The sequence below is a fragment of the Alosa pseudoharengus genome, unplaced genomic scaffold, assembly GCF_046254945.1.
Source record: "Alosa pseudoharengus isolate Yale_2024_CS ecotype anadromous, Long Island Sound unplaced genomic scaffold, YU_APseudo_1.1 YU_APseudo_1.1_scf_7, whole genome shotgun sequence".
Lineage (NCBI taxonomy): Eukaryota > Metazoa > Chordata > Actinopteri > Clupeiformes > Clupeidae > Alosa > Alosa pseudoharengus.
This window is the reverse complement of record NW_027468859.1, coordinates 10104302-10125053: the sequence shown is the minus strand read 5'-3', so window position 1 is coordinate 10125053 and position 20752 is coordinate 10104302. Positions and strand designations below refer to the sequence as shown.

General features: G+C 41.1%; 1 protein-coding gene across 1 annotated transcript; it reads left to right on the top strand.

Moving 5' to 3' along the window:
* Nucleotides 1-1569: 1569 nt before the first annotated feature.
* Nucleotides 1570-19113, top strand: opn8b (opsin 8, group member b). Its single transcript, XM_076273194.1, has 4 exons — nucleotides 1570-1639; nucleotides 10632-10925; nucleotides 13802-14133; nucleotides 18727-19113. Exons 1-4 carry the CDS (start codon nucleotides 1570-1572, stop codon nucleotides 19111-19113), a joined length of 1083 nt encoding a protein of 360 aa, XP_076129309.1.
* Nucleotides 19114-20752: the final 1639 nt, after the last annotated feature.

Sequence of the window (20752 nt, the reverse complement as noted above, 5' to 3'; positions counted from 1 at the left end):
TATCAGATTAATCTTATTATGTCTCAATTAAATTTGATCCAAAATGCCCCCCTCCCCCTCCTCCGCTTTTGGTGCTACCCTGACCTCTGGCTGCGGTGTAGCTGCAGCACAATAAGTAGATGCAACATATTGGGTACTGAAATATTCACAAGAATCCATAGAAATTGAATCTTCATGTTGTATTATCCAATATTAGTTGTACAGATGTATAGTCTATCTTATACACACTCATTGAACCAACAAAGTAAATGCAAAAATAGAGACTTTTTTGTAATTATTCCATATTTTGTGTATATTCAGTCTATATCAGAACACCTGACATACAATCTAAATAGTCCACAAGAAACCTCAAAGTGTTACCTTTCATTTGAGACCAGGATTATGCTTCTACACAAAGGGGTTCATGTGCAGTAAGCAGTTGATTGTCAATTGGATAACCAAAAGTCCTATGGGGAGTTTCCATAGGCATTTTACAAAACGCATGAGCATACCTTGGCAAATAATGGTCTAAAGCACTCATATTTCCATTCTATATTGATCTACTTCTGCACACAGCTTCACAAGACCTGGTGCTAGGGCTCAGTTGTGTTTCTAAGGGATATCAAGAGGGCTGAAATGTGGTCAGTTCAGAAATGTTTGTAATCCGGCAGAAAGAAAAAAATATATTCTAGCCTCTGTAACTCTGTGTGAGTACATACATCACTGTTTGCTACCAAAACTACAGGTTCTCAGCTTTCTATAGAGGTCCAACATTTGATGGTAGGCCCCAAAAGAGATGGGAACAATGCCCTTGTAAATAGGCACAGTGCAATTTCAGGCAAAAACTTAACATTTGTATTGAGATTAAAGTTAAACAGCATCAAATCGGTAGTATTTCTATTTTAGAAATGCATTATTTTAAACCATTATACAAAAAATACGTTGTCATTATTATCATTTGTAGCCTATAGCCTAATATAAAACAGTGTTGTTGTTTTTTGGAGGGGGTGGGGGGGGGGGGCACTGAAAGTGCCCTCATTTGGGGTTGAGGAAATTTGACAACGCTACCAATCAGATACATTGTTTATGAGAGGATAGCTGTGCCCAATTTGGTGCTTGTATCACTATTTGGACGATTCCACTGAAAAAACTGCTATTAGCCGCCCTACTAAATGTAATGTATGATTGATGGTCTCCATTCCAAATTTACGCACTCATTGGGGAGGTTCTCCACTACACCAATAGGCTGGGCAGACCAGCATAGGCTACGTCAGTTTATGGTTAGTGGAGGGCGTTAAGTAGACCTAAAGATAAGCACGCGATGTGATCATCTGATGGCTTAGGGGAACTCTCTCACACGCACTCCAGCTGATCCTTCCTGCCGGCGCACTTGGTCAAGTCAGATGTTTCTGACAAAAGCTGTACGAGAGGTGCGCCTCGGAGCTTCTGTGCGCTTTGGTGTTTTGTATGTTTCTTCTCTCCGCTTCTGCTAATGTGACAAAGTCGACAGCCATTGGGAAACGACTTTTGCGAACTTCATCGTTGCGTTTGGATATTGTAGGAACTGTCCAATATAAGTTTTTTTTTCAAATGGATGTCTACTCGTCAAAACTGTCACATGCTGTGGATGTCGGAGTTGGGGCGTATCTACTTGTCATTGGTAAGTGCGATGCGAATTCAGTTAGTTATTAAAATATTGAGGCATAAAACAAAGTTGTAGCCTATAATTAGTGATTATATAGCGAGGTTACTTTTGAACACTGATGAGGCAAATTCCATGGTCAATTTGGCTGAGCTGAGATAGATGTAGGCTCATGCAGTGTTTCTTAATATGCTTGGTCTTTTATTTTGCGCTCTGATCTTTGCATCGGCTGAAATTGATAACATGTTATTAATTTGTGTTCATAGTTACATATTTAAGGTATTTGTCATGACCTGATTTTAGTTCAGTAGCCTACTCTGATTAGAGTTTACTGTAGGCCTATAGAATACAAATTAAGTAACAAATGTAGACAAACTACAAAGGGAGGGTGTGCTAAACCTTCATATGAGGGTGGTTAAACCTTCACACCTTCATATATCAGCAAAAAAAGTTCACCTTTCGTGGCAAGGTGACAGGCAAATTGTGTAAAATAGCTTTGACACGGTGGTGGCAGTCGTCCCACCAAAATGCAGCCTGCCTTTGCAATTATGTTATCAGGCTTTGACAAATATCGTCAGGCTATCGATGCGGCATTAGTTGTGGACAGAAAATGTGAATCATTAAGCTGAGAACTGTGTCCATTTAGTCGCAAATGACTCTAGGGTACCATGCCATATCGTCAAAGGCCAGTCCATGGAGCAGTGCGTAAAGTAATAACCAAAGGTGTCGTGTTTAGAGAACGATGGGACAGATGACATTTCCCTGAACGCAGAAGAGTGCAGTTACACATTTTTATGCGACTCAAACTGTCAAACATGACATTTTCAGGCTGTTTTGTGACCGTTTTTATTAATTTCACATCGTGCACCCTGTTACCTTGGATGTAAACTCTAACCTCTGCATCAACCTTAAAATAAATATAACTGACAGCGTGAGAGGAAACGCGCACAAACGTGTGTGTGTGTATGTGTGAGAGAGAGAGAGAGAGCGTGCCTAACTGTAATGACCTACGCACCTGTTTTCACCTTTACTACCAGTCAAACGAACACAGACAATGCTTTGCTACGGTATTATCATGCTATTCACAGTTACCTGCGTGTTCGTCCACATAGGCTATAGCCTACCTTATACAAGCCGCAGCGGCAAACCTCAGATTTAGCTAATTTTACCGGCATTGTTAATTCATCTAATAGTGGTTCTTAACTGGTCTGGTTTTGTGACCCACCATTTCCCATGTTCATAAAGTCGCGACCCATACATTATTAGTGTTCAAGCCAACGGATAGTGAGCTAGCCTACATAAGACACACAGAGCCTGAAGACCTAGCCTACGTGTTTGGAACATGCGGATGTTTGACATTACATTTTTTAAGTCTTCAACTCCTGATGTCAGGTTTGACTTTGACGAGAGTGCCAAATTGTTTCCACGTGGCATTTTAGTTTTGATGGTTTCATGCTCTCATGTGCCAGCAATTCACTGCACACCACACACAGGGGTTTCTGTCATATTTTTTCCTCAATTTAAGTGATATCCTACTTCAAATATTCAGGGTCGCAGCCGTGTTTAGCCTACCGCTAAAATTATGTCTAACATGACCTTTCACATAAACATTGTCTGTCTGACTGACATTGGCTATGATTAAAGTCTGTTAAAATACAGGTCCAATAGATCCCGACCCACCAGTTTATGTAAGGAGAGCTCTCAACCTCAAGAAGAACAACCCCATGTGTGTGTGCTTACCAAAAGGTGTGACAAGAAGACTGCTGTTTGTTTTGTTTGTCCCTTTAATTTGTACAAAAATTTTAGTCAAAGCTTCTTTTTTCTCTGGACCACAGTGATAGAGAGAAAAAAATCCAAACAATCGATCATGCCTCTTGTGATCGGCTCATGATGTCACTCTCTCAGTGATGTCATTTGTGTTGGCAGTTCTGCTAAATGCCCCACCTGTCAGTAAGAGCCATCATGAACAAGCGCTGGGCGCTGCGTTGAGTCGTGTGGACAGCCCAGGGCATCAGAGGATGTGGGCTCCCCTCCATTCATAGATGCATCAGTAAAGGCCGGAGAAGAATTACGTATTACCCCCATCACTCCAGCCACAGAGCATTTCAGCTGCTGCTGTCTGGCAAGCTGTATCAGTCTCAAGGCTACAGACTCAGTAACAGCTCTCATGCAGGGACTATGAAAGCCTGTTGTTTGATCACACACATGTGAACTCTTTCTCTCTCTCACACACACAAACACACACACACACACAACCCCCCCCCCCCCCCCCCCATGTGCAATGATAAAAATGCCCTCTGTGTTCTGTTCATCTGCTTGTTTGTAACTAAACAAGTCTTTGGCCTCCTATAATGTGTGTACAATAGAAAGGGACCGCCCAGAGGATATCGATCGATCGCAGGGCTCTCAAGTCTCACACATTTACCGTGAGACACACACAATTGACAGATGTCACGCTACCTTACATGCCTTTTCTCACGCTGACTTTTTGACTTTCTCTGATGTAACGTTATAATTTGATCTGTGGTTTGCAGGTTATGTATGCATGTAGCCAAACCTACAGTTTGCGTATCAATATTGCATTCAAGACGCAACAATGGGTCAAGAAAAGTAGAGAGTTTGGGGTCTTCTCAACTAAGAGACGGTGAAGTTGTGAGCCAGAAAGCAGAATCTGATAAAAGCTCTGCACCTTCATTTATAAATGTCTTAATGTCTTAATGATGATTTCACCACCACAGATGCATGATATCAATTACTCAAATCACATGTGTTTTTCACAACACTTTTCATACAAGCATATGTTTAGTAGTACTTTATATGAGTTTGTTATTGTTCATTTGTTTAATATTGATAAAACATATGATGTGACAACACATTCAGAAATGTTTATAATAAATCCAGGGCCTGAAATTCTCTGCTGCATCCAGGTTTTTCCATTATGTCATATCACACTATGTGGTAGCCACAAGGACTGGAACTACCACGTTTTAAAAGACTGAATTTCCCTTTTAGGAATGTCTGACGTGTGTTGATTACATGAAAAATGTCGACATTAAAAGCCAATTCAGACTAACATGACATAAGAGTAATTTATAAGTCATGCTGGGCGTTAACCAAATTGTGAAAGATCAGTGACTGACATTTGCCTGCATCAAGTACTCTTCAGTCTGTGTTTAAAACACATTCTGTGGGCATTGATGTAGGTTAAATGAAAATGTCACCACCAAGCTCTACAGTATATACAGTAAGGTATTAAGCGCTGGTTTTAGAAGGATCCATGTGAGGCATTCACCTGAGCCTCCTACTCACATACATATATACATATATACATACATACATACATACATACATATATACAGACATACATACATACATACATACATACATACATACATACATACATACATACATATATACATACATACATACATACATACATACATACATACATACATACATACATGTGACAGATTGTTCAGACAGCAGAGCAGCTTTTCCATGGGAGATTTTTAACTGTGTAGCAAGCTATACATTTAATATCTCTCTCTCTCTGAATCATGGTGTTATGCCTTTCAGTGGTGGCAAAATAGCAATGTGTGATCAAGGTGCCTGGCTACTCCTTGTCTTGACCACCCTGGTTGCACAAGTTGATTTGCTATTTAAACAATATGCGTACGTAGTGCATACCAGACGGGAAGATGAGCTTTGGACACAAACTACATGTTGCCTGGCGCCACAATGTGCCGGGGCATAAGATAAGATCCTCCGTGTCTGTCTGTATCTTTCTCTGATGGTGTCTTTCTCTGTCAAATTCAAATTCAACTTGCTTTATCACTGTGAATGTATACAGTATTACCAAAGGTTAAGATCATCACAGTAATAAAGTTAACAATAGTAATAAGAATAGGAGGAAGAAGATGTGTTCTGTCTCTCTCTCTCTCTCTCTTCTTGCATGAAACATCCCATACACCATAAAAAGATGGAAAGATGGTTTCGCAAAGTGTTTCACAATCAGACCCTTTGTTTGTACCCAAGTCAGCTGCATATACCTTTCTGACATTTGACCCACATCGAGGGAAAGCACTACCATATGACCCCAAAGTCTGGTAGTGTGTGTGGACTCGAAGGCTGGATATCTGTAGCTTAGCTGTGTCTGACAGTTTGATAATGGACAAAAGGCAAGAAGAGGCAGAGAGAAAAAGAGCAAACGGCTTATCTTATCAGAACACAAAATCTCTCTCCCTATATCATCACGGGACAGCCATACCTAGATGTTTCCTTTTTTCTCTTTCTGTCGTCAGCTTCTTATTTTTAGTGCTGCTTTTAGAAATGTTGGGCTCTGTAAAAGGATATTCAGGCTACTGGCTCTGCTATAGAACCTGCATCAACACAAGTGCTAAAAAAGCCTTGTTATTGCTCACAAAGGCTGCTTCATCACCTTCACCAGGAGGTCAAGCTTTCACTGTGGTTTGTCCGTCCGTCTCAGATTCATATCAAACTGATTAGGTGAAGTGCATCTTATGATTATTATTGGATGGTGTTTATGTCGACGTACAGTATAAAAGTCAATTACACACTGAGATCTCATGTTTGAATGGCAAAGTCCAGAGCTATAGTATATGACCTGGGCAGACGTCTGTCCACACTGTGTGCCCTTGATGTCTTTGCAGCTTTGGTTGGGTATTCAGGCTACTGGCTGCACGTGTTGAACTGTGAAGGAGAGCCTACCTATAGCACAAGGAATTTAACACCTTTCCTCTCTACATCTGAAAATACAGAAACCAATTGCATATTGGAATGTAGGATTTAAGTAAATTGGACCTGCATTTGATTAGAAATGAAGTGGAGAGGATTCCATTTCTTCATTTCACGTGGGGCTTAGACAGGAACCGTTATTTTTTTTCACCAGGAAAGCAGGCTGATGAACCATGGACAATGAGGGCCTGTCATCTGTCTGTCTGTGATCAAACACACAAGCTTAATCACACACACACTCTCTCATTCTCATGCACACACACTCTCTCTCTCTCTCACACACACTCACTCACACACACACACACACATACATACACATACAGTACATACACACAGATGTTACAACATCCACACAACATAAACAGCATTTACAATTATTATACCATGATTTTTAACTTTTCTTACACAAGTATAATAAAATGACTCTTGAAACTTGAAACGACTGTTCCGGAATACAAGTCTTGTCGGGTGGGTCTCAATGGGTCATCTGGTCAGATGTGCTAAAGACTCATTTTTTAAAAAGGCATCTTGGGTGATCCCATCACACATTGTCAGTTCTAAATATATGTGTAAACAATCACTAAGACGCTTATCGTTTGTAGTATAAATGCTAAATCATTTTGATGCGTCCCAGACAATGGGAGTTCAGCTATGTCTCTAGCTAAGCACCTTGAATACATTTTGTAAACCGTGATGTGTCTCGGCTGACCACTTGTGATAGGATCACCTACTGGCCACCTTACACCAAACAACTTTGACAAGATTTGGGAAAGATTCTTGAAAGATTGTAGTCTTGTAACTAATGCCCCCCATTCAAACTTTACTCGAAAGACTCCAATCTTTTAAGAATCCTTCCCAAATCTTGTCAAAGTTGTTTGGTGTAAGGAGGCCATTAGACACATTCTAAAAACAAATGTTAACAGGCCCAAAAACTGGTGACTGCCTAATGTGGTCACTTCATGGTCATGTGGTGTAAGTGAGCATCTCACATGCTCAAACAAAGTTGATTGAAAAAAAGTTGTGAAGAATGTAATATTACAAAATGTGATTAATTTGTTCTGTATTTGATCCTCACACTCGCAAAATTCTTCCCCTCTGCCAGTTCTGCCAATTGAATTTCATGTCCGGAAATTAAATTTCAGTTTACTGACTCACACTTCCAGTCCTACAGGAAAAGCAATAGACCTTTTTCACAGCAGACATTTTGACATAAAATATATAGCAGGCCCAGGTGTTGCTGATGACATTACTGTAATTAAGGTTCTGATTCTGTCACACTTCAATTGAATAGACTTCATTAATGTAATAACTAACATATTATGTGCTTGTCCTACTATTTCATGTCAAAATGGCTGCTGTGAAAAAGATCTGTTGAGTGCTGACCGGTTATAAAGCTCTCGGAACCAAGAGGCTACACCAGAGGTGTGGTCAAATTTGGCAAACAGTGCCGACTGTTCATGGTGAACATGTTTTCTCTGAACAGTTACATTTGAACAATTTGGTGTAAACATTCCATTGTAACTTTGTCCAGCTGACGTCCAGCTCCACTGTATGTTCGTGGAGAACTACCTTCTCAGACTGTTTGCGAGTGTTCACAAACATTCGCCAAAAACTCAAGGCAAACAGAAACCAGGTCTCCAACAGGTAGCCTAGCTTGTCACATTCAGCGAAAATCTCCTCATAATCTCCACAATCCACTCCATGATTACACTGTAAAAGAAAACCCGGTCTCTGTAGGCAGCCCAGGCTCCAAAAACTAGAAACAAAGTGAGGCCAAACAAAAACAAAACCGTGTGTGGAGTTTCTCTGGGAATACTGAGGTGAGCTACCTCTCTCGTGTGTTTTTTTTGTTTCTTTGTTGAAATATAATGTAGACTAAATTGTTTTGGACAAAATCGTCTGCTAAGAAGTTTTAATATAAACATAAACAAATGCAACATCATGCACAATTGCTTACCCCACCTTTAATGTGCTGTGTTGTTCTCTGTGTTATGGCAACACTGTACTCCCAGTGATTATCGGAAACCCAGAGGTCTCGCGAGAGCACAATTTGAATTTGCTCAGCGAGTCACTCTGGCAATCAGTAATGATGCTCATTACCTTCCTCAGAGGAGTAGAGAAGCACTCTGTATAAATCCATTGTAATTTCACTTTGCTCTGCTTGCTGTTCAGCCTGAGAGGGTTTTAAGATAGATGGTGTGACTTCAGAGCACCCATTTCAATCAGGCATTATTCATCCTGGGTACTTATCAGTGCTCCCCATCGTGTTCGGTTCGGTGTTTCCAAACCATGTGAGGGCTGTTTTCCCACCAGTCTGCCTGTCTGCTTCCGTCGCCCTCTTAAGTCCTTGTGCTCGTCTCAAGACTCCTGTGGAGTGGCCCCTCGTTTTTTTTGTGTGTGTGTTGTTTGTTTTTGCAGTCTGCCTTTGTTACCATTCAAAATGAATGTCCAGAGTTATATGAATGAAGGTCTTTCCTTAAAATGCTTATTCATCCATGGGATGAGCCCTTTCCACTTTTAATGTCAGACTGTAGACATGAGTGCCCCTAACTACATCTTTATATTCACATAACTTTCCATAATTAGAACAAGATGACTTGACTGGGTTATATTGCGCGCATTCTTCTTTTTTTGGTGCATTCGGTGGGTCATGTACCTCACATGCAACTCTGTGTGGCTATTGGCTAATTGTCATCATGTCACAGCTTTGGTCGTTACACTGCATACCCTGTAAAGTTCACCCAGTCACCTTGTTGATTTGACAGAGTTATGTGTAGCATAGTCAAGTTTATTACAAGTTAATTACACATAAACGCACATTGATTCTTCAGATCAGTGCTTTATTGAGAATGTAGCTGCACTCTGCCCCTTAGACCCCACAGAGGCTCACAACCAAGGCTATTTTGCATGATCTTTTAACTAATGACCACATCTTTGTGTGTCAGAAATTAGGTTCAGTGCATGACTGTCTGTTTCTTGCATGTCCACATTTGTTTGGATCAGATATTAAGCTCAGTAGCGTTCTGTAACGGGTTGTTGAGTTTGTCATCATGCACTTGCATAACAAGGACAATGGTAAACACACAAAAGGCATCTTTTAGGTTATTCCTGTAAGAAGTTTACTTAAGAAAAAGGGCTGTAGAAGTAGAGATGATATTTTTTAAGTAGTCAACCAGCAGTCCCTCTACACTTTTGTTTGTGTTTCATTCTTTTTATGAAGCTGTTCAGTAACAGCGACTAAACAAGTGAAAAAATGAAGGGAGGAGGAGTAGCTTACATAAACAAACATAAACACAGTTTATGCTCAAGTCATAAAAACGTCACCACTGAGAACCATGAGGACATAAAGAAATACATCGGATGTGAACACAGGAGGAAAAAAAGAATATCTTCAGCCGTGGAGGTCACCTCGGTTCTTTCCTCTCTTATTGTGGGCTTTTCTCAGCCCAGCTGTGGTTGGAATGTACAGTACAAGTCCAACATGGCTACAGACGTGTATGAACTGGCTTTTATTTGTATGTTGCCTGTAGAAAACTGAGGGTGCAGCGTTTTGTGCTGGTTAAAAATCTTCCCATCATTCAGCTAGACGCAAGGCTAAGTAGAGGTCAAACCTAACCAACAGTCTCCCTTCAAGTGAAATATTTACTTCTGAGATTTATTGTTCAAGGATGACAACATGATGACGAGAAGGCGTAAATATCTGCAAGCTCTGTTTTCATGATTATTCAAACTGTAAACAAGGGACAAACATTAACAGACAGCGTATTAATAATCGTCTCTTAGAGCTATAAAGTGTTGTATGTATGTTTCGCAGCCATTGGGTTTACTGTCATGTCTCTGTCCCATGCTCTCATTCAACATAACTGTGTTGTCCATCATAGGGAACCAGCTGGCTTGGCAAACTGAGAGTTTATGCTGATTAAGATTAAATGTTTTTGCATCACTAAACACAAACAAGGTGTTAGAGTATAACCTTACAGATGGCAGGGTTAAAGTCAAACCTAACAATCTGGCTTGCAGTAAAAGGAATGTTTACAACTAAAATTTGTGTTCAGGAGTCGTTCTAATGAAAGAAGACTTAAATTTGCAATTAGCTTTTCGTGACATGTTTAGCAACATGGGATGATATGGATAGGGCATAAATAAACAGTTCTTACCATGTGGAAAGGTGACTATTGAAAAACACAAACTGTGCCAGTAAGCTCTCCATCTCTCTTGTGTCCTTGTCTCCCTGTCCATCTGTTTTTGGCATTAGCTGTTCTGTCCATCATAGGGAACCTCCTGGTGCTCGTCATGGCCAGCAAGCGCTCCAAGCACATGAAGCCGGCAGAGCTGCTGAGCGTGAGCCTGGCTGTGACGGACCTTGGTGCGGCCGTGACGATGTATCCGCTGGCTGCAGCGTCGGCCTGGAACCATCACTGGATCGGCGGTGACGTCACATGCCGCTACTACGGCTTCATGGGGTTCTTCTTCGGAATAGCCAGCATGGCGACGCTGACAGTGATGGCCGTCGTCCGATTCATCGTGTCCACCAACCTGCAGTCACCCAGTGAGTAGGAAATCACAAGTGTACAAAATTTGAAGTGTTGAATTCCCCCAAAAAAACTCTTTCAGAGTTAATTTTAACACTGTAAGTGTTAAATTACCCCATTTTGATTTTAAGAGAATAACGAGGTATATATACTACACTCCTGTCCGAGTAGTCTTACCACTCGAGTTACACTCATACTAGGTGCGGTTCACTTGTACCATGCCAGAGCAAGATCCCATCGCTCTTCCTGTTGGCCTACACTCACACTACATTTATCGATCCATACCAGAGCACGGTTGAGATGAAGTGCTCTAGAATCTTTGCGTGAGAGCGTCTTTTATTCCAAGGTTATATGTACAACCTTGCACATCTTAATTGATTGAAGAACAATCAAATGAAAGACGGTGTGAAATGGAACAGTCATGTCTATCACGTCATAGTTCACGTTCTGTATTCAGGCACGTTTGCGATCATACTACTGTAGATACATCCAACTGCCCCGAGTCCACCTCTTCAAACAGGCCCAGGCATGGATCGGCGTACTCAAAACTACTTGGATTAATGTCATTTTGGTCTCCAACAAAATTGACATTCATTATCAACTAAAAATAGACCCAGGTGTTTTTTAGACCAGAGTTTTCCTTTAAGGACCTATTTGAGAACGCCCCTTTATTTAAAGACCTTTTTGAAAGGTCATGGTTATGCTATTTGACGTTCAAACTCTCTGTGTTATGCTATTTAACTACTGTATCATGATGTTTGGCAAGGTCTCTAGCCAGGGTCATGAACTGCTTTGCAGGGATTGTGCACAAGGCTACTATGCAAAAATTCATGCATACACCCCATGCTCATTTTTGCCAGTGGCCAGTGGCCTTTTAAATAATTTATAATGATTTAAATGAGGGGTTCTTTTAACCCCTGCAGATTTGGCTTATTGGTGTTTTTACATTTATGCATTTATGTTTTAGATGTTATTATGTATTTATTGTCCATCTTGGTGTGAAGTGCGATTTGACTTGTGTAAGCTCATGGGGCAAGGTTAAGCCTTTTGCATTACCACAAAAATTGCTGATGCTGATTTTTCATATGATATGTAGGGCAGTACTTTTGATTTTTCAGAGGAGAAATGCATGTTTCTCATATCACAGTGTTTCCCCTAGATTTTTTTCCAGCGGTGCTGTTGATCGTAGGAAGCCCCCCCCCCCCCCAAGAAAAGAGAACATTTTGAAAAAATGACTCCTTAAATTGTGACTTCTGGTGGATTTTGTGAAAGAAATGGACAGATTGAGTCACAAATTATGACATAACCATCAACACAAGCATTTACAAAGCATGATTATTGCAGTACTTGAACAGGATTATTCATGTTTTTCTTTCACCTTTTTCATTTACATTATTAGTATTAGCCACTTTACAACTGTACATTGTAGGCCACTGTAGGCTACAAACTATTACTATTTAGAATATACAGTAAGACATTTATATATAATAACATTTTTTAATTAAGGCATTAAGACAAAAGGCAAACATTTTTTTTTGTTCCTCCCTTTAGTCAATTTCAGCATGGGTGTCTTAACTTTTGCACAGCACTGTATAAACTATATAAACTTCTCTTTCATGTCATTACACTGTATTGGTGCTGTGCAAGTCGAATTGAGTGCCTGTCACTTTAATGCCGTGACGGCCCGTGACGCTTGCTTGATTCTCACGGTTTTAAGCTAACTTAGTAGGTTATTGTGCATGGTGCATAAGAATATGTGGATGAAATGAATTATGTTTCCCATGTCATTTGGTAAAATAAATGGTCAAAAACTCGAAGAAAATCTATCTTGGATTATAGCAGATAAGTGTCTAGTATCTAATCTATAATTATGGTGAGCTCTACAGGAATTACAAACTATCTCAGATGTAAATGGTTGCGTATCCTATTACTCAAATTCAATTAAACCCACCAATAGGCTAGCTAGACCTTAGTTTCACAGCCTAGGTATGTTAGCAACACAGGGCTTGAAAGCATTGCCTGTATCACAAACAAAAACGAAACAATGCATGGAATTTATCTGGGAATAGGCTACTGAAGGTAGGGGCGAGCTATCTCGCTGGCGTGTTTAATTTGGTTCCTTGGTTAACATACTGTAGCCTACGTTTTTTTGGCACAAAATTGCGTCTGCTAATAAACTTAAACATAAACACAAACAAGCGTGATCTCCTGTGGAATCCCCGACTGCGCCTTCAACGTTAGCATACTATTATTTGTTGACATGAAACCTGAACGAACGGCAGCTGTTCCTGAAGTTCACTTGCGTCTATTTTTTTTATTTTTTATTAGGCAACTTTTTTTGCAGTGGCGCTGGAATTCCAGGAGCGGCGCTGCGCCGCTGATGAATACATTGTAGGGGAAACACTGTATCAACTCATATTAATTTGCCTCGGCTTGCATAGTTATTATTATTTATGTGTTTTTCAAACATTTTGTGTCCCAGCTGCACAGCGGACTCTTCTGCCAATTTCTTGCCATTTGTCAAGAGATGCTTCCGTTGGGAATATCTATTTCCATCAACATCAGTACACTTCTGATTTTAATTGACTTGACAGAGGGGGTATAGATAAACATCTTAGATCTGTAAAGAAAAGTGACATTGTGTTTACTGTTGGTCTGTGTCCCAGCTCCTTCTCATTCAACATTACTGTTCTGTCCATCGTAGAGAACCAGCTGCTTGGTTTAGATTTAGATTTGAATTTAATTGAATTGTTCTCCCCAGAGGAGTGGGTGAGCTTGCAGCAATACTGCTTGGAAAAGAGTCCAATCTGACTTGCCAATCTAAATTGAATTGAGTTGAGTTGAATTGAGTTGAACTGAACTGAACTGAACTGAACTGAACTGTTCCCCCCAGAGGAGCGGGTGAGCATGCGGAATGCCAAGCTGCTGGTGGTGGGGGCATGGCTGTACGCGCTGCTCTGGGCCGTTTTCCCCTTCGCCGGCTGGGGCCAGTACGGTCCTGAGCCCTTTGGCCTGTCTTGCACACTGTCCTGGGCCAACATGCGCCACATCGACCACGGCTTCTCCTTCGTCATCAGCATGTTCTCCATGAACCTGGCCACACCCGCTGTGGTCATCATCACCTGCTACGCCGGCATCGCCTTGCGCCTGCGGGTCACCTTCAAGTCCATCAACAGCTTCAACCACCTGCCCAACGCCGTCAAGATGCAGAAAAGACTCGTACTGGTGAGAAACATCATCTTCCTTTATATATATCTACAACCCCAATTCCAAAAAAAGTTGGGATGTACATAAAAACAAAATGTGATCTAAAAATCTCGTAAATCCACATTTAGCTGCTAAAAGGACATAGACAACATATCAAATGTTGATAAATTTGACTATGCCAGCAACACGTCTCAAAAAAGTTGGGACGGGGGCAACAAAAGGCCTTAATTAAATGCCAATCAGTTCATATAGTGTTCATGTAAACAGTTCGGTTGAAATCTTTAGTCAGATTCATTTCAATCTGATTGAAAGAAAAAAGGTCCATGTAAACGCGGCTACTGAAAGTAATGTACCATGAACCAAAGTATGTTTCAGTTCAGACTGAAGTGCTAGATAGACACATGCACACACAGAAAGCTGTCTTCAATCTGCCTCCAGTTCCCTTGAAGGTACCACAGTTAAAACCAATGCATTGTTGCATCTTTCACCATAAAGCTCTCTCCTGGAAATGAATAGGGAGAGGTTAATTGACACAATGACACATGACGTAAACGTGAAGAGCGGAGTACTTGTTGCCTCCTGAGGCGGCCACCTCTCCAGACACATAGCCTACCCCAGTCCTACTGTTAGACATCCCACACCCTGCCTTTGTGCCCTGCCCCAGAAACAAAGGCAAAAGCAACTAGATGTACCGCAGACAGGGGTGTAGCCAGGATTATTTTATAGGGGGGGCCAGCTGGGTCCAGACTTTTTATTGGGGTGGCACTTGGGAATCAAAACTATTTGAAAACTACTCAAACTCAGGGATTCTCTGGGGCTGAGCAAATGTGAAAAATATGTGGTGTGTGCCTTACGGAAATAAATGCCATTTTTTTTTATTTAGCCCTATGAGCCCTACTCTATTTTTGGCCATTCTCACTACCTTTAGTTATAAGCATTTATCCTGGTCATTGTAAGTGCCATTTACACATGCTATATTTTTTCAGAACAGTCTAGACAACCCAGATCTGCCACCAATTCATATTAATACTTGCATTGATTTGGTTTTTATTTCTAAATAATACAAAGACAAAAAGCGTATTATACCATTCTTATCTCTGTAGCTGGACATGACTTTCATGTATGTGTTGGGCAGACTGTCCTGAAACTGGCAATATAAGTTATTATTTTGATGTCATTTCGTCTGTTTTTTAACCCAGAATTATGTACTTGGTATCAAATGATAGCTCTGTGTCTCCTCTTTCATCTGACATGCGTGGCATAGGCCTATCTATCCGATCGGATCACGGGTTCGTGAGTAGGGCCTTATTCAAACGAGAGTAATGTGTGCAGCGTTGGTTTTTGTACATGATGTTATTTTGCAGTCACGTTGTCTGTTTTTATAGCCAGGAAGCATCGATACTTGGTACCAATAGATAGCCCTGTGTCTCCTCTTTCTTCTGATATGCGATCATGGGTTCGCGAGTAATTCAAACGCGAGTAATGGGTGCGCAGGTGAACTGTAAATATGAATCAATTTGATTTAATTATTTATTTATTTTTCATACTTGATCGCACAGGCAAGTGTTTAGTCTCGTTGGAAAGCCCCACTTCTGCTCTGTCACGCAATTAAGGTTTCATCTCGCTGCGATGAACAGTTCTGGAGCAATGTAACAAAGAACTCAGGCAAAGCAGCAGCCTGCCTCTGCCTGACCAACTATGGCAAGAACCACGCAGTCAGCAAATTATGTTTTTTTAAAAAGTAGCCTAGCCTAGGCCCTATTAGCCTACTGTTATTGGAGCCATCCGGAGATATGTGCCTAATATGCTTGCATTTCACCCACATTTTATTGAAATATTTTTGTAACAGCGTTACCGCGGGCATCCGATTATTTCTGATCAGCCCCACAAGTCAATGTCAGAGCCTACCTAACAAGGACAGCCCAACGCAGCTCACTTGGCTATGATTCGTGACACATTCTAACATCTTATTAGCATTAATGTTCCAACTCATCATCAACTCACCTGTTGTTACTGAGGTTAAGTAGTAGTCTACTGTCAAGTGTTTTTTAACAGATGACTTGAATTGTCCCGCTACTGCTGCTGCTGCACTAGGCTACTCACGATTTGATCACAACCGTGGGCTACACTTCCTGACTGGGCCAATGGTCGTAGATAGAGTGCAGTAATTGGTTCAGTCCCCCCCCCTGGCCACCACGTAGCTCCGCCCCTGACCGCAGAGCGGTACAAAATATGACCGCCGCCCAGTCCAGCACATTTTTTCCACAAAAATAAATCACGCTGAAAGGCCTATATGATTCTAACTGTCTCACTAAATTGCATTAGCCACACTCAATTCCCACTGGTATCTGCTAGACAACAAGTACCAAAACATAATTAGTTCATAGATTCCACATGTAAAATTAATTTTATACAACCCCACCCCCATCTTGCCTGTTCATAATTCTAAGAAATTCTTGAATTGTGTGCATGTACACGTTTATGTTTATGTGTGTGGGTGTGTGTGTGTGTGTGTGTGTGCGTGCGTGCTTGTGTGTTTGTGCATGTGCATGCATGCATACATATGTCTACTGTGTGAGTATGTGTCATACGTATGATTACTGTGAATGTATGTGTGTGCGTGTGTATCTGTTTATGCACATGTGTGCACATGAAATGGGTTAACATGACCCCTGGAGGCAAACATACGGAAAAAATTGGTCATCCTAGGCCCTACGGTTCTCAAGATATTCACAGAAAACTGTGTCTGCCCTACCCTCCTTTCGGGGGGTCCAGTACTGCGGGGGGGCTACAGATCAAAACGAAAAATGATGGTTCCATGCTATCCATGTGGAGTTACATGCCCACCAAGTTTCGTGTACCCCGGTCTTTCAGTGTCCCGGGAATCCTTGGTGTACGGTCACTAAATGTACACATAAATTATTTTATTGTAAGGCCCCCCATGAACGAAAGTTCACAAAACTTGGCATGCATTCGGAGGGTGTCATAATGATCCTACACTTTCAATTTCGTGCAGTTTTGACCATGTCAGCCAGAGATATTGTGATGAAAACACCTAATTTTTTGCTTTTTAATTTTTAACTAGGTGGCACTATACTATATGCAGTTTTAACTATGTTAGGTCACAGATACCTGCGATTACAACACCTCATTTTTACTTTTTTGTGTTTAACTAGGTGGCGCTATACATGAAATGAGTGGTTATGGAATGGGTTGACATGGCCCCTTGAGATCAACATACAAAAAAAAAATGGTCCTCCTAAACCATAGGGCTACAGATCAAAACGAAAAACAATGGTTCCATGCTATCCATATGGGGTTACATGCCCACCAAGTTTCGTCTACCCCGGTCTTTCAGTGTCCCGGGAATCATTGACGGAAATTTGGACATGCGAAAAAGAAAAGAAAAAAAAGAAAGAAAAAAAAAGCTTCACTGCGCGGCGGTCATAATGATGTTCAGTGCTTTTAAATGTCATGGCATAAAGCAATAACACACACACGCACACCTGTCAGAATGCCTTTTATAAACCCAATGGCTTTGAACGCGATTCTGCCAATCATTATCAAAGACCGGAACAATCCGTTTTAGAAATTTCTCTTAATAATAGTAAGTCCTTTGTCACTGTTGGAATTGCATTTGTCTTGGTACAAAGAGCAGGATATTAATATTCATACAGCATGCTGACTTGAGCACTGCAATACAATTCTTGATGGAATTCATCACACTCATCTTTTTCTTATGTTGTCTCTGAGCAGAAATCTATGTATAACCCCCCCCCCCCCCCCCTTTCCATCAGACTATCAGAGACCATTAACAGACATGCTGTACCTGCATACTCTGCAGAAATAAGCTATGCTATTTCATCACAGCATTTGCATGGGGAAACTGTTACCTGCTTCAGACCAGGACATATTTTTGAACTGACATATACCGTACGGGTGACAAGGTATATACAGTGTGTACGTACGTACGTGTGTGTGTGTGCTCTGGTGCTTCATCCCTTTGGTATTTTGACCAAGGAATGACACAGATGTTTTATTAAGACCTTAAACTAATTGTGGAAACTTATTGTGGAAAAGAGGCCAAACATCCCCTCTTTAATTGTGTGTGTGTGTGTTTCTCCCCTACAAACCTTTAAATCCCCAGCACTTCAGTAGGCAAACCGCTGGACCATGTAATTTCTAAAAGTTAATTTCCTCTGTTTGACACCCAGTAAACAAAATAAAGTCCTGAGTTAATTTACTCTAAACGATTTCACGGTTGCAGACAAAATTTCCATGCACAAAAACTATGATTTTTGACAGACTTTGCACGTTGCCCATCATTTAAATTAGGGTCCCGATTGTCTTATATTTATATTTGACTACATCAAACAGATGCTCCAAAGCTACACACAGTATGACACAGCCATGGTTGCCAACATGGTGCCCCTGAGCAAGGCATTTAACCCTGAGATGCTCCACAGAGACGGCTCCTGTAGTAACTGCAGGTCACTGTAAGTCGCTCTTAGTAAGAACGCCTTGGTACAAGTCCCTGTAGTTCGTTCATTGCCAATCAGTGTGATGCAACGTGATGTAAGGTGATGTCTAATGGTGTTCCTTCTTTCACAGATCGCCATCTTCATCAGCATGGGTTTCCTGGGTAGCTGGACGCCCTACGGCATGGTGAGTCTGTGGTCAGTGTACAGTGACAGCACCTCCATCCCGCCGCTGGTGAGCATGTTGCCCTGCCTGTTCGCCAAGACCTCCACTGTCTACAACCCCCTCATCTATTACATCTTCAGCAAGACCTTCAAGACCCAAGTCAAACAGCTGTGTTGTCCGTACAGATGGCCCAATGTCTGCAACCCAGACATGGACAGCAACAAGGCCATCGAGAACACCGTCTACCTGGTGTGCAATGACGCCAAAACTCCACAGCCAAGGCCCCGCATGGACGACAAGGACCTCGGGACGACGGAGCAGATGGAGACGCGGCTGACTCTGGAATACCAATAGCGTTTATTTATTGAGGTGGGAGGGGGGGGGGGGGGGGCAGTATTACAGCTGGTGTCCCAGACGATAGATCATGACTAAAGCCCAGGGTTGGGGAGGCAGAGGTGGAGAATAGAGGAGAGGGTGACAAAAAAAAGTACTGCTATGGAAAGTTTTTTCCAAATGATCTTTTCCACAAGGGGAGTTTGTATTCTTTCTCTCAGTCCAGGTAAACATCTGAAAAGCTATAAAAAAAAAAAAGAGGTGCACAAACTCTTGAGCTCTTCAGCTTTCAAAGGCAACCATCCTTGCCACTTGTCACATCCTGACAGAGGCCTCGTTTGAATTCAAGGGGAAAAAATGAATGTCATGCCAATTCATCTCTCTGAAACTCGCAACCGTGACTATAATTTAGGGTGAGGTTGCTGTTGTGTGTCTGAGACTGAGTGCAATGAAAGACACTCACAAAGTTAGTGTAAGAATGTGGTTCCTGTCTGAGAGAGGATTAAAAAAAATGCTTAAAATGTTGACTGGAACAGATGTCCTGGATAATGTGGGTTCTTTATTTTTCAGGATATCTGTGAAAATAGTTTTTCACAGCTTTCAACAACAGACCAGGGGCTTAAGAGAGAGAGAAAGAGCAAGAGAGAGAGAGAGAGAAAGAGACAACAGTCAACACACAAAAGGAAAAGAAGAGAGACTTTTTGAGTAATGCTTGGCAGAATAAGCAAACATCATCATAGAAAATTATAGCTACTTTTTGTTTCGCTTCAGATCTTTGGTGACCTCTCTAAAAGAATCACAAAACGACTACATTTCTACTCTTATTTATCAGGTGGATGATATAATGTTTTTGATTATCCAATATGTAAAAAGTCAACAAAAAAAGTTGTAAAGTTTTTAAAATGCTCTACACTCGGTAACTCTAAACTACCTATTCAGATTAGCGCCAATTGAGGACTAGTGGCATCTCAAAGTAGAGACACTACTAATCACAAGGTTGTTGGGGCAAAAAGAAAAAAAAACAAAGCTAATCATTGAATATCACTGTGCTGCAATCTCAAATAAACAGGATATCATATTGATGCATGAAACTATTCTAACATGAATCAATAATACCACAGCAACAACAATGAATGACGACAAGCTTAGCTTTCAACAAGCAAATAATACTTTTTGTACTGTTCTTGTGTATTGTTGTTTGCAAGCATTCACTATATTCTGCTGAGTATCACCTTGAGTAGCTGCCTGACTCATATTGACAAAACTGGGTAAGACTTTCCTTGAACCCTGCTTCATGAAACTGACACAGCCATTATTGTGAATAGCGTTGCTCTTCCCGTCATTAGCAATCATGGTAGTTGATGTCCAGTGACAGTGTTGGGCTAACCTCATAGATAATTGTCACAGCCGTTACAAAGCAGTCATAGCACATAGTACCATATTGTCATCAAAATTACATGAATGTGACAGCAGACACATAATACTATGGTTAGGAGGAGCAGTGGGAGCTGCTACCTGATAAGTGGTTTGATTTAAAAAATAAATGTCAAAGCGGTGCACACATCACACAGCTGGACCCAAGGCAGTGCAATATGAAAAAGTTTATGGAAGTCTGCATATTCTGCTCATTTTACTTAATCATAACTTATAACCATTTATT